Genomic DNA, 15,903 nt, shown 5'->3' on the forward strand with positions numbered 1-15,903 from the left:
GGATCGACAAAACGTGCGAGGACGTCCGTGACGCGTTGTTCTCGCGCGAGGCCGGCCTTAATTGAAAAAGCGTTGTCATTGCGGTCATTGTTCTCGTCACCGTCATCGCGCTCACGCGATGGATCGGCGTCGTATAACACCGGCTTCCTCTGCTGTCGCCGCACACATTGTTTGCGCGCGCGCATACGCTTCATTCTCCTCTGTTCCAGAGTCTATTTAGACCGCAGCTTGTTACGAAGGCATATTTTTTTTCCCTCTTTGTGTGTGTGTGTGTGTGTATGTGTGTGCGATCAAGACGAGGTTTATGGTCCAAGGACATTTGATGAAAAGGAAGAAATGTAGATTGATGAAAGGCATGTTTCAATAAAAATTTGAGTACGTGTGTGTATAGTATGCTTGCACGTATGTACAATATGCGAAGAGGTTATGGGTACTTATGGAAGGTTTTTTTTTGTGATCGAAATGAAGTTTGTGGTCCAAGGACATTTGATAAAAAGGAAGAAATGTAGATTGATGAAAGCCATGTTTCAATAAGAATTTGAGTATCTGCATCATAAGGTATATATATATATACGTATTTTTGTTACAAATAAAATTGATGTATTAATATTGTTAATAGCCTTTATAATGATGTTCATAATTCGTTTACTGTAAGAAAAATCAAGATAAAAGGAAAATTGATAATAATATTATTTTATCGTTTTTTAACTTTCGAATAAAAATATCTATCTACAATTCAATATTCTTATTAATTCAGTTTTTTTAAAGATGGAACAATTAATTAATATCTCATATGATACGATCATTCTATGCCAATATATCAACAATTACCACATAACTTTCGTAATTTTATCTGTAAAAGAAATTATCATATATACAAAATTAATAAGTTTATCGTTATGCATTTACAAGATTGTTAAGAAGTTTTCAAAAGTTTTCTAATTCTTCAAATTTTCTCCCTATTAATTTACGCGAAGATATATATAGTTAATTATAATACTGTTAATTCAATTGAGGAAAGAAAACTGGAAATAAAAATATAAATCGAAATATCAATAAAACGAGAATTATCTAAGTTTATTAAATCGTGTTATATGGATTGTCAAAATCGTTCTTGTACCGTGTTCTATCGAAACTGAATTTTCACTGTATCGGAGGATAAGAGGATTGAGTATGCTACATTTAACAATAACAATACATGGAAACGATTTCCAGTTTAGAACGATCTGGTGATCAGAGAACGAAAAACAAAATCTATATAAAAAAATAATTGGAACCGAATTATGCGAATTTTCGAGAAAAAAAAGAGAAAATTGGAAGGGCGCCGTTACATCGATTTTCCCTTTTGTGCAAGATCTTTTTTCGAGATACATTACAAGGTTATTAGAGCGCCAACTAATCTTTCCAAGGGAAAATTGTTCACGAAGCCCTCGTTACCTTGCCAGGATCGTTTAATAAACTTTCCCGTGCACTTTGCAGTAATTTCTTTAAGGCGTTGCCCATTACGCGTTGACGAGTCCCTTCCTTTCTTTCGTTTTTCTTCTTTTTTGCTCTCTTTCTTCTTAAATCAGTCGGCACTTGTTCCTACGTGTCTAACGATCACCGTTGATACCGCGCGATCGATCCGACCCGGATCGTAAAGGCGAAGAAATTTGATGGATTTGGATCCGTGAGACCGCAGGGATCTCCTGACCGGAAATGCTCGTGGGACGATAACGATGCGCGGAACGATTGTTTCTCTCGTTTCGTGGATAGATATTCCCTTGAACGTTTGCCTGAGAAACGTGTATTATGATTCATGTTAGATTTCGTTTTCCAAGCGTTTGTTATGTAAATGCGACGATGATATAAAAAGATGGAGTTGTATGTGATTAATAGTTATGCAATTGTTATTATTTAGAAGTCATTAATTAAAAATAAATTTTGTTATTGATATTCCACGTAATTGTTTATTTACATAATCCACAAGTTGTCTAATCTGTTGGAAATTATTTTTGATCTTGTAGATTATACAACTATGTAGTTTCTAATTATACGAATAATTATTTAGTGATTATTTGAATTTTTTAAGAATTATTTATTTAAGTTATTTAAATTTCTTGATACGTATTAATTTCAGAAAAGATACTTTCTAAAAATATAATGTAAATTACTATTACACGTGACAAATTATTTGAGGTTTTTGTAAGCACGATGTAATTAGCACAAATTATAGAACTACAAATTATCTAAGATTTTCGCATGGTGTCGTAAACTTTACAATTTTAACTGATCCGATTAAACCGGCTAATTAACACAGCCCATTTGCATTAAAGGGAACGTGACGAACAACCGATCGATAAACACGATGAGAGAATGTTGAATAATCTGGAGATAAATACACGCAAGATAGATCGTCGTCCACGATTGTTATAACAGTTATTAAGACAGCATCTGATAAGACATCACATGCGAAAACATGTGATCATAGAATAACTAATTACGATAAATTGCTTGATCGTTCATTTATCATTGGCTGATATTAAAAGTAGATGCAAACTTTATGCAATTGTTCCAGCAATTGCAAATCAAATTATGAAAATACGTTAATCATTTTTCGAGTGATAAATACTTTCATCGCGTTATCGAATTTCTGTCTCAATCACAGCTATTCGTTAAAATACAGATTCTTTTATTCCGTTCTATATTTATAAAAATATATTTATATTTCTATATTTATAAAAATTATAAAAATTGCTAATATCGTTTCTTCTAAAAAGTATTAACATTTGATCGGTTTTTTGAAATATTTTAATTTTTAATTATCCGAATCATTGGAAATTTTGATATAATCAACCGATAATTGTACAATAAAATATAATAAAACTTTTATATTTTATTTTCATTCTGCTTCTAAAATTGATTCTCCAAAGATTTCCTATCGAACATATTAACTCTTTATCGATAGTTTAGAAAAATAATAACACATAACTGTAACTTTATTACGATTAAATTTATTATTGATAATTTTATAATCTGACAATTGTGTATGTAAAATTTTAATTGTTTGGAATCTAAACTAAATCGTATTTCCAAACAATCGGTAATCCAGAAAGCAAAACAAAAGGGGAATACAGAACGGTCTCGAGATCTAGTTGTGTTATCGAGAATCAAAGATAAAGGAAGAAGGAAAATGGGAAATCTCGGGAACTTACGACAACTTTATACGTAATAGTGCCGAGTTTCTGTGGTACATCGGACTATTTCACGAGAACCAACGTCACAAACGTTCACTTTTCTCTGTCTCTGTCTGTCTCTCTGTCTCTCTCTTTGTCTCTCTCTCTCTCTGCGTAAACCAACCCCTTGGAAATGTCTTTTCAACATTCCGACTAACTCGACCCAATTTACCCGGACGCAGTGAATTACCAGTTGTCCATACCACGTTAAATGGAAAGAACAATAACACGAGGAAGAGAAAATTTACGCGACTCATTCTTAACAAGAATCAATTAGTATTAATACATAATCAACAAATCGAGGAATGAAAAAAATAAAATAATTTGTTATTAGAGTCGTAGTGCAACATTGATTGTAATTTACGTTGAATTTTTAATTAGTTCTCTGTTTCAATCGAAGGATCGTTAGAAATTTTTGATAGATATTGGATGGAATTTGAAACGAATGCATAATTTGGTAGAATAACCTGTCGTGTGATTGAATAATATTACAATTGTGTCATTCGAGGAATTTTGCAATGTTTTATTTTGAAAGATATTTTGAATTTAATTGGTCGTTATGTGCATTATAAATTCTAAAAAAGTTTGTGTATTTTTCAATGAAATAAATGTAACATGATTATAAGAATAATTAAAAATAAAGATAATATAGATATAATATTAACGTTAATAGTAATTGATGTTAACATACAAACTATACTACATAATTATTTAAGAATTGATGTTGTCAATATTAAATGTAGAATTGGTATTATTGGTATAATTCGCGATGATTAAGAACAACGAACCCAGAATTATTTCACGATAATTGATGAATGATTCATAACTCATTTATCAAAATAATTTCTGTGTTTGATTTAAATAATTCGCTTTTAATAATAATAAAACGAAATTCTTTCCCATATTGACTTTTAAAAAATCTATTAACGTATCAGGTTAATAAGATTAAAACGATCGTAGCGCCACCATATTTAACTATTCCACGAGTTAATAGAGAGAACTTTCGTGTCTAGAGCATATTTAAAACGTTCTCCACAGAATGAAAGCGAGTCAATAAGTGAATAGAGTTAGTTAAGAGAGTATTATCAAAGAGAACAGTTGAAAGCTTTTTGCGAACAAAAGAATATCAACGTTGTTATCAATGAATTTATTTCAAACGAGTCGCAATTGGCCAACCTTTATAACTGGGAATTAAATTGGAATCGTTTGTTCGGTTTATTTTCCTCGCGTTATAACGCAACAATTGAAATTTGCGTAATTCACTATCTTATGTTTGGGTCTCGTGATAATTTATATCGAGAATTGCAAAAGGGATATAGGGCTTTGAAGACTTTTTAAACCAATGGAAATATTCCAGTAGCAACAATCGACCAATCATTATGCAGATAATTTCACTCGTTTTGATAATAACTTCGCGCAAGTTGGGCATACATTTTTGCGCGCTGTATATTACATTTTGTTGCGTTGTCTCTAATTTCCTGTAATCCATCAAAATATGTTGTATATCTCTTAACGTGCACGAATTGCGATACACGTTCATGCATTGATAATAACATCGTAGCGTATTTAGTTCTAACAAGAGGCTGTGCGGAATCCAATAACCATCCAACCTTGAAAATAATAATCTCTCGCATATAAATTGATATTGCAAGGAAAAATATGAAAAGATAACAAAATATTGTCTCGTGATAAAAGAATCAACTGACGCAAAAGAATTTTATCTCAAGTTTCTGTGGAATTATAATAAAGCCGACATAATAGACGCGTAAACAGATACGTAATTTACAATTTTTAGCTACGATAAGATACTATACATAGATAATAAATCAATTGTTTGGGTTTTGAAAATTGTAATTTGATCATTTATAAATATTATACTTGAATAAAAAAATTCTTTTACGCACATATTCATTTTTATATACGTATTTTTCTCACAAATTGGAATTTAGATACACATATTAGTAACCAAGTTCCGTTCGCTACTTCTTTATTCCGTTTCAGTTTCTTTCAACTTCTCCTACTCTTAATCTTTTTTCCAGCTCTTAATCTTTCCTTCAAGATTTCGCTTGAGCCTGGTTAATCCACGCTGACCTGATCTTCGCTTTCATTTTCACTTTCCACCTTGCGCTTCGAATTTTCTCCTCTATTTTCTTTCTGTCTGATTTCTCCTTTCCTATGTTCTTTCCTTTTTTATTTCCTTTTGTAAAATGTTTCTTCGCTAAAACGTTACATACCTATCGTCAGGCTTGTGAACAACTTTGAAATGGCAAAACAATTAAAGCTAAAATAATACAAGTAAAATTTCATATTTCAGCTTCGCAATCTCACTATTCTTTATTTGCCATATTTGTCTCATCTCCAATTTTAAAAACGTAATTACCTAAATCAGTGTGTATCAGAAAAATGAAGAGATATAATATATTCGTCTCAAAGCACAAAAAGTTTCTTATTTCTTAGACGAATATACCATTCAAAGTAATAACGCAATTTTTAATCCCCCTTATACACACATCATACCTACTCCGTCTATTCCACTTTAATAATCATAATAATCCCTCACCAAACCGATCAAAATTCACCTCTCACCTAACCTCCATTTCGCCACAATTTACCCACAATTTAGGGCACAGACACGAAGCTACATCCAGATCCAGACCACGATCGGGTCGACGTTAATATCAACCAGGAGAATCGAGTTGTCTGCGTGAGGAAGCCCTCCGCGACGTTAAGAAGGGCAACGCTGAGAATGCAATAGACTCTCTCTCTCTCCCTCTCTCTCTTTCTTTCTCCGGGCGAAGCTCGCTTTCCCTCTTTCGCCTGATCGAGCGCCCGTTCCGGGAATCAGCTTTCGCATCACGTTGACGTCGAAGTCGCGTGTTTCGCCTGACAATGCCACGAAAGCATCGTCAGGGAGTGACATCGTTCGACCGTGTGGATAAATAGAAACGTTGGCCCGATCGAATACAATGGAAAATTAATAGCGGATCGGCCGGAATACCGATGACCGGGCAAGAGGAGGGGGAGTGACTCTTGTCGCTGGCACTTTTGTTTTTCACGTCGCTTTCGCCTCGAGTGGCTCGGATCCGCGAAACTGATACCGAAGGTGTTCGGTTACACGGCCGTTGCTAAGAGGAGAATTGTTTTTCGGGTGAAATTGTAGATCTGTCTAGGCATGGAATTGCGGTGTTGGATCGATTCGAGTGTCGCAAGACGCGGAGGAAAATGGTTGGCTGTGAAAGGACGAGATGGAACGGTCGAGTGATGTGTTTATTTTGATGCAGAATTTGGAATGGCAGTTGGAAATGAATACATTTGTTATGATGTTGAGGTTATATCGAGTTGTTTCTTTTCGCGAAAGAAATAAATAAATGAAATTGTTATCTATGATTTTTCTTAAAGTTTTGCTTCTTCCTCGTTTAATTTTTATAATGTTGGTATATTATAATGATTGGATAATTTTCAGAATCGTGTCGTTGGTCGAGCAATTGTATCGATTGGAAACTGTATACATCGAAAGGACAACATGGAGTCGAAGAAGAATCGGAGAAATTGAAACGTGAAAAGTCGAGGAAAATGAGAGCTACTTCGTTCCTTGCAAGTGGTTTGTTGTCGTCTAGCTGGTATATTTGAAGAAATTCGTAAGATCTTCTTGAAGCGAAGTGTACGAATTTTTCAAAAACCAATTTTTTTGTTCCAGAATAATGGAGATGTCTCGTTATATTGAATATATTCATGAGAGATTCTAGAGACTAAAATAAATAGAAAAATTGATATACAACAACGATTAAAACTTATTTATTAAAATTAAGCAATTGAAGTTTGCATTAGAGAAGTCGAGATGGAAATAAAACGAATCTTATCTCTCTATTATCGCTATCTTTTCATTTGATACGAAGATGAGTAGAAATTTAAAGATTTTCATTTAAGAACGTGCTTTGAATTCTTTTTAAATCGCTCGTTTCGATATATATAATTTTCTAAAAAATTAATTTTTAAATTAAAACTTATTACCTTCTATCCATAATCTCATTCGTATCTTCTTATCAGAAATTTCACATATAAAAATTTTTCGAACTCGATTTACTCGAAAACAAAACCTAAAGTAAAAAAACTTATATTCACCAATTCATTACACCAATAACAAGATAGTCTGTACGATAATCTAATCCATAATATTTTCAACTGAACAATCGTACAATATCATCATATTATCATCATATCGTAATCATAATTTTCAACACATCACATAATAATCATTTCAACTTTTCTCGAATTTAATTCATTGTACAATCATTCGATATATTATATACATATTCCTCGCTATTCCTTCCGGCTATTCAGCATCTTCTCATGGACGCATTCCGACTCATAACAAAGAGATAGATTCGTCGCGGCCATTATTATGGCGTGTAACGTTCTAACGATTCAAAATCCATTCGGATCGTTGCGCAATTCAGCTGTTCATATCGCGAAATCAAAGGGACAAACGGTTGATTTTCAAACAGCTGGAGAACCCTCTTCGCATGCACCGATTCCCCCTCGATGCAATTGCGGCTTCGAAAATCACGTTAACGGAAATTTGCCGGATTAACGAAGATGGAAGAGGGCGCTGTTACCAATCCTCGTGGATGGCCGCTGTAAATCGCAAACCGATGAAATTTCATTCGAAACCCTTGTAACTCTCGCGTGTTCATTACGGGTTTCCATAGCGTTACAAATGATCGATTTCATCTTCTTATGTAACGCCATTTTCTAACAACTGAAGCTATTATCCTCTCTGTCTATCTTCCGTGCTGAATTATCTCTCTTACTCGTAGCATTCCTGTAGAAGGTGTTTTACTCGTCGAAAAGTTTGATGTTGATTAATGTGAGCCCGTTTAACGTTCGTATCTTGGATTGATGATCGATTGGAATGTTAGAGATTGATTTTTGATTTTATATTTGTACGAAGAAAATAAACACGAAATGAGAAGTTATTCGACATAAATTATGGAACGATAATGGATTTATTTATGGATGTATAAGAAATTATTTTATATGACAAAAATTAATATGAAAGAATAAATTTTTGAGAAGGTATTGAGTCTAACTTAAAAATTACTTTATGAGATATTATCAAATATATCTTTTTAACGATATATATCGGTAGTTAACATAAAAAAATTTATTTCACACATTTTAATATTGTTACGAAACTACACAATACGATGATTTATTTTTTGTTTTTAATTAAATATTTTCGCTAAATAATTAAGCAGAATATTGCATTATAAATATAAATTATTATTGAGTAAAGATATACAAAAATAATATAAACAAATAATCAATGTATTCTCAAAATAATAATGCAAAGTAAGGCGAATGAAAAATCTTTCCAAAATTAGAATTATATATTTTCAAATTCGCAGTAAATTTTTATATTTTTTTTTAACTGTATTTCCGATTAATTCGTCCGACATATATAGGATCAAATTTTAACTCTTTTAAAGTTTTAATGGATGATCGTGTAAACATAATCTCGAAATCAAATATCTACTCGAACTCGGTTGTAATTACTGGAGTGTACTTTACGAAATAAACTTGGTTGCGCTGTTGGTGAGCATCGATGAACTCTAGTTGGGACCGCAGAAATTTTACACTGAGAGTCAAGTTTACGGCTAATTTCGTCTTGAACAAAATTGTTTTCTCTGTTTTCATGATCGATCTCGAAAGCTTATCGAATAAAAAACATGTATAATCTAATAATTAATTAACACATCAAATTATTCTCGTACAAATTTGATAAATTTAATTTATCAATAACATGATAATAAATACTATCGTTATCTTGTAATATATATCATTTAAAAGTCAATCCACTCTTAGAATATCCATAATTAATTACTTGTTATGAGTTCATCGAATATTAATATTTTCATTTCATCTCTCAAATAGTACAAATCGAAATCCAAAAAGTTAATAAATAGCGCATATCAATAATATATAAGATATATTATAACTCTTATGTTCAATACTTTATCATAATCTTTTTTGAATTATGACAATATTCACATAATACGATCTTCATAAAAATTATTTAATTATTTGTTTTGACAATATATGACAACATAACTAGAATAAATTAATTTACTGCTAAAATAAATAAGCACTAAAAAATTATCCATTAAACATCAGCTATACTCAATTAGTTACGACTTATAGATCATTCAACAGATTCGCTGTATCAACATTTACATTTAAAATATATCCTGTTACCAAACAATTTACAAAACAAAAATTCTTGTTATTAACAAGAATTGGTCAATTCTCGTTCGACATTACCAACTATCTCATTCAAAAAAGTTTATCACGCTCGCTTCCAAATACTCTCCATCATTATACACATACACGAAGCTTTTAGTTGGCCGTTAATCATAGAATGAAAGAAAAGTTAGAAACGATGCTTCGACTGTTAGTGGCGCGTGTCGAGTTGCAAGAGGGCGCTCACGCGCGTATAATTACTCGAGTCAATTTCCAAGCTTGGCAACCACCATGTTGGCCAATCGTACACGGCATAGTTAAAATTTCGCGAATAACCCACCGTGGTTGGAAACTGGCTGTATCTCCGATACGAATTTCGCGTGTCTCTTGCAGAAGGCGAATCGAAACTGGGTTATGTTATATGTACGTACATATGAATGACAAACTATTTTTTTCTCATTACAATCTTTGCTTTGTTTCTTTTTTTTATAATACGTGAAATCTCTTGCAATTGCATGCATTTTATTAGAGGTATTTTTATTTTATTATTGATTTAAAGTCGTATCTTAGGATATTGTGAAATTTTTTTAAGTTAGACATCGAATGTAAATCAATGATTATTGGTATTAAATATTTTCTATCACTGTCTAAAAAATTTGTTTTTATTCTGATGGAATTTAGAATTTTTCTTTTGCAATTCATTGGAGATTATGATTTCTTATTAAAAACATGATGCAATTATGATTACATTTATTTAGAATTTCGTCGATTAAAATGTTAAGAAATTATTGCCAATTTATTATTTAATTTTCTACAAGAAAAGATGTGTTAGAATCGTTTATAATTTATAATTTATCCTTATTTATTCTTTTCAAATATTTTATATCTAGTTCAAAGTTAATTATTTTTCGCTTTTTGTTTAATGAAAGTTGAATTATTAATTTTCAATATTTTTAATATTTATGAATCGCGCGCAATGGATCGTGAATAATTCAGATAATGTAATCTTTTCCAAAACAGTCGTAAAAAAAAATCTCATAAAATACGGCTATCTGACGATCGTGGCTTTTTCCTGTGTTTTTACGACACGTATAAATTTGTCTCAAAAATATACGAATTTAAATAAAACGAATTATTCATTGAAGATTTATCCTTGTGTTGACATTTCTTTTTCGAAGAAATTCAAAAAAGCCTTCATTTTTTTGATAAATTTCTCTTCAATAATATCCTAGGTATTTCGTAAGCCTTATTTTCAAATCTCGATATCATTTTATTCTGAATAAAAGTATACATCATTATCTTTTAAAAAATTAAAATTTGACAAATCTATATTCCCAACAAACTTTATCAGAATTCATTTTAATTAAACTCGTGCTCAATATATTTCTTATATTTCGAGCATATAAATATCTTATATATATATATATATTGAGTAGAGTAGTTGCACTTCGTACAATGGCAATGTGCAAAGATCGCCGGCGGCCAAGTGCACTTCCGATGCATCCCTTGCAGTTTGCTACAGACAGGTGACGATCCATTGTGCCGGTAAAATATTGACACTCGATATTTTCCTGCACTCAACACTGGGGAAGGAAAAACGTTTACACGTAAGCTCATCTTCGTGATGGAGATCCATGCTTTTTGCTTAACCGCCTTCTGCGTTTTCTCGTCGATTTAATTTCCCCTCTTATCAATTTAAACGTTGAACGTTCGCGGTAATTATTTTCATTTTCGTACGCTCTTCCCACTTTTCATTTCGTCCAGTGTTCTTAAACTCTTATTTATCGGTAAAATGTCATTCAATTTTTTCAAAATATCATTTTCTCGATAATTACGCGTTAAAAGAATTTTTAATTTGGTTGAAAAAGTGGATATTGGAACAATATGAAATTGAAGTTTGATATATGGATTTTTTATTAAAGTTTAATTACGCGAATAATTTTAGCTAGTAATTATATTTATTGTAAGTTTATTTAAGTTTTATTTTTATTTATCGTTTAAAATTTTATCACGTTATATCCGCGCCATAGTGTCTAATAAGCTTGTATAATGTCCCAACATAACCTAAATTTATTATGATACTGATTAACTCTTTAATGTGTGTTCCAAAGAATATTGAATATTAAATATTCATATAATAAGGTAATTTTGAATACGGAATAACAAAATTCACTGTAGTAAAATTTATAGTAGTCAAAGTTGGAATTTAATCTGTGATAAAAGTTTTGTAATCTTCTTGTTAGTGAAAATAATTAAAGTTAGTGTAAGTGTCATAATAAACTGTATTGTAGTGGACTACTTTCATCTTATACTTAAGTTTATCAATGTAGTATAGCTAATCAGAACAGAACTTTAGATTAAAACAAGAGGAAGATTTTTACAAAGAATAGAATATAGTATGATATACGTATAAAATAAACTTTAAGTTATAATTATTATTTGAATGGAAAAATTGTTTTCCTAAAAATAATTTTAACCCTCATTCAATTATCGCATATCGAAAAGGAAAACGTTTGATTTCATTTTTAAATATTCTTGTAAAGAAAAAAAATCTCATAAAAACGAATTTCTAAATAAATATAAAATTTTATGGATCACTCGTAGCTACAAGTTTATTTATAAATTTTTATTCCATCCAGATCTCCTTTATGCTTATTGCCGTCAATAGAGATTTTATGCTCGAAAGTCGATGCAAAAGTAAAAAGATTAATATCGTTTTATACCAAACTTGACTTCCCTTTCAGAAAGAATTTACAGTATCGATCACTCTATTCAGTTATACTACCTATACATACTCAAACCGTGTCAATTATATTGAAATTGCAAATGGAATTCGTTCTACTTTTTATTCGAATATTGAACACGAAACGTGGAATCGATATCGCGTTTATCCTTGACTCAATCCTTTTTTCCCTCTCTTTTTTCTTCGATATGACGAATGAATAGAATTGCAGGGAGGATGGCCTTTTTCGAACGGTCTGGCTGGTTATCAGGGTAATACCGTAAGTGTCGAGCATAGAGGGTTAACTCTGAATAATTAATACAAGGCGTAGCAAGTTTCACTGGATTGTGAATCAAGGGTCCTTAATCTTTTCCAACGTTGACCCAGATTAAACTCAAAGCGTCTCGTGATCCTGTCGTTTCGCTCGAGCTTCAGATATATATATTTACAAATATTTAATGCTTGGCGGTAATTTTTCTCGCGAGAAACATCGCACGTGATCTCGTGATCTCCCCTCGTTTCAATAGAATTTTAAATATACATGTTTACGAGTATTTAATTTCTGATTGTAATTTTTCTCGCGAGCGTACGTTGATGTACGTGATATTTTATAATATAAACAATTTAAATTAGAATTGCAACGTTAGAATAACTTCTTAAACATGTGACAAATGATTAAACAAAATTATTCGTTTCAAAATATGAAAATAAATTGTTTTGGATTTTTTCATTCAATATATGTTCCAATAGTATTGTACCTAGGATAAATTTAATAAAATAAAATAATAAAATAAATAAATTATAAAATAAATTAAGTATATGGTTTTAGTGACGATTTTAGTGATCGATATGAATAAAGATATTAAACAAGAAATAGTGAAAAAATAAAGACGACATAAAAAATTTTTGGATCAAAACTATTTAAAGGATTGATATACAAATACTTAAACTTTCATGGAATATGGAATATATGCAGGATTGAACTAGGAGTTTCTTACATATTTCTATTAGTGTACATCTCTTTTTAATGAAAGTTTAGTATTTGATTAATTTTAATTCAAATTAATATTTATAATCAATTATCTAATCTTTTTCTCATTTTCAAGCAAATCTTATAAGATATCTTATAATGAAATGAACATATAAATAGAGAAATATAATTGATTTGATATCCTTTTCTGGACATGCAAAGATCAACTTTTTCTTTTTAAATCGAATCACAGTATAATTTTAAAATAACAACAAATCCTTCATCCTCCTTGGAATAAATTAATATTCGCGCAATCTTTCATACTTTTATTATAAAATGTTATTTCGCAAAAATCTTTCGTTCCTCGAAAATTTTAACTCCGCAAGATTGAAAAAAACGCGAATTCACTCGAGTCGTATTCGATCGTTCACTTACCGTCTTGTTCCCTAAATTCTTCACGCGGCAATTCAAGTACGTAGTTTTGCCCAGGATGGTGGTCACGTTCTTCGAATTCGACATGTCGAAGTACGGACCGTATTGCGTACTGCTGTCATCCAGGCTGTTCTGATGAACGTTGTTATTCTTTCCGCCGCTTCCGTGCAGCATGCTGTAGCAGTGCGCCCCTGCAAATCAATGCAACGACCGATTAAATCTCATTCAAACTGCCAACTTGCTCGTTATCGCTTTTCTGGCTAACTGCAAGGGAACACTGGACTCCCTGTTCGTTAACATTCGAGAACAATGGAGAGATTCATCTTCGTTGTTTCTATACGTGGAAACGAGGCTGCAGTGTTGATGAAAACGGATTTTAATTCGTCAATTATAATTTCGTGTATACATCTAATTTATTAACGAATCGAAACGAAATTGCTGAGAAATTAAAATCTAAATATTGAATGTAAAATGGTGCTTCTTCGTCAGAATTTATATTCTAATTGGCTGGATTCTCTAATCTATAGATCATGATCCGTAAGAAAATTGTCATTTAATAAACAACTAACTGCTTTATTGCATATAATTACATATTACATTATACAGTTCTTTGATTATTTAATAAAAGAAAATGTTTGTTTAGTTATAAATTTAATCGGAAGATGCAAGAGTGAATTTATTCGATCTAAATACGTAGTGATGACGGAATATTAATATATTTATGGAAATATGTTTAAAGGCTTGATTTTAATGATCAAAGAAACGTGAAAGTAAGCATAAATTTATTATTGATGTTCAGAAAAAATGTTTGTCGAGGCTTATTTATTAAATTATAAGCAATTTAAGTTTGCGTTAGATGAAACGAGGCGTAGACAGATTGAAATGGCAACGGAGAGAGAGATGTCTTACTTTATTTATTTCGTTTCATCTCGTACAAACTTAAATTAAATTGCTTATAACTTCAGTCGATACTTTTACAACCGACGCTCTTTAAAAATCGATCTTCTAAACATGTTCCGCGATTTTATTAATATCCTACATGCAAGTAAAGTTAATCCGAATATCGATCCTTAAGATAAATCATTCCATAAATAATATCATTCTAAAAATTTAATTTCCTTCTCTTTTCGAAAGATATTGTACTTGTATCAGTAAAAAAATTCTTACATACTTTGCTAATCATTCTTTTTCATTCTCAAATTGGACTTATAAGACGACATTATTTACAGAATAATATAATACTTGATTAGAATTAACAAAATAATTCATAATAAGTTTCTGCATTTCTTACATCATCATCAGAAATGATAACAATCGTATTTAACGTAATCCAACGTAAAAAGCGAAAAATCCAAGCAATATCGTATTTTCCTAAGTACATCAGAATAATCTTGTCTCGCGTACACGTCAGTCAAGCACCCGCGGCAATTCAGGATGATAAATGTCCATGTTTTTATCTGTGTATCGCTCCATAGTTACGCGCGTTTGAACTTTCCGGGTGAATCTGTTCAACTGGTCGTTTGTGCAAGGCTGACAAAGCCGTTTGCACGCTGATACTTGGCCACAATCGGCTGCATCCCCTATTGTTTCGTCACTGGGGTGGAACTATCGCGGTGCGCGCACTCGATTCGGCCGTCCTCTTTATCGAACGAGTTCGTCGTCGATGAAATTTCTTAATATACACCGATGTAAAAGATAAATTGTACAGATAACAGGACGGGGGGCTGGCGCGTTATTGAATCGCGAACGTCACCGTAAATTTCATTCCGGTTGATATCGGTATGTATAGCCGCTTTGCAATCGGTTGCACGGCTCTGTTCAGACGTCCCGACAAGTGGTTGACAGCGTCATAAAAGGAGGGAATGTTCGTTTCGAAAATTTATGGAAGCCGTTGGTCCAATCCAAAAGTCACTTTTCAGGCGTATTTTTATGCGGATTAAAGGATGAGAGCAGGAAGCTCGAATTTTGTCGCATATCTTTTTCATTATCTCCCTTTGTGACCAAAAAATATATACATATAAATAAATAAAATGAAATTTTGCATTAAAATTTCATAATTAATTATTTATATATTATATATTCAATTAATCGATCATTTAAAAACCAGTTAATTAGTGTTGTATGTGCATCTCTTTTGTATCGCGTGTGTGAGATGGAAACGAGCGATCGATCGTTTATCTTCTTTTGCGATTTTTAATCTCGAAATGTTAGAGAAAGATTCGGGGTAAAACGGTCGGTAAGTGTTTCCGAGTTCGTCCAGGGGGATACAGTTTCAAACTGTTCGCCACTTTTGGCGAGTTGCAGAGCAAACTTCCTGAGAGAAT

General features: G+C 31.8%; 1 protein-coding gene across 10 annotated transcripts in view; it reads right to left on the reverse strand.

Moving 5' to 3' along the window:
- Positions 1–15,903, reverse strand: part of LOC107993497 (lachesin) — a 405,235-nt gene that overhangs the window by 159,552 nt on the left and 229,780 nt on the right. For 9 of the 10 annotated variants that reach the window (XM_017049939.3, XM_017049938.3, XM_017049940.3 and 6 more), the window contains one exon: positions 13,583–13,770. In XM_017049939.3, the coding sequence (XP_016905428.1) occupies positions 13,583–13,770 (188 nt within the window). Of the gene's footprint in view, positions 1–13,582; positions 13,771–14,870; positions 15,572–15,903 lie in introns of all 10 variants that reach the window. The other variant, XM_017049943.3, reaches the window with a different exon arrangement.

This window comes from Apis cerana, linkage group LG6 (assembly GCF_029169275.1).
Source record: "Apis cerana isolate GH-2021 linkage group LG6, AcerK_1.0, whole genome shotgun sequence".
NCBI lineage: Eukaryota > Metazoa > Arthropoda > Insecta > Hymenoptera > Apidae > Apis > Apis cerana.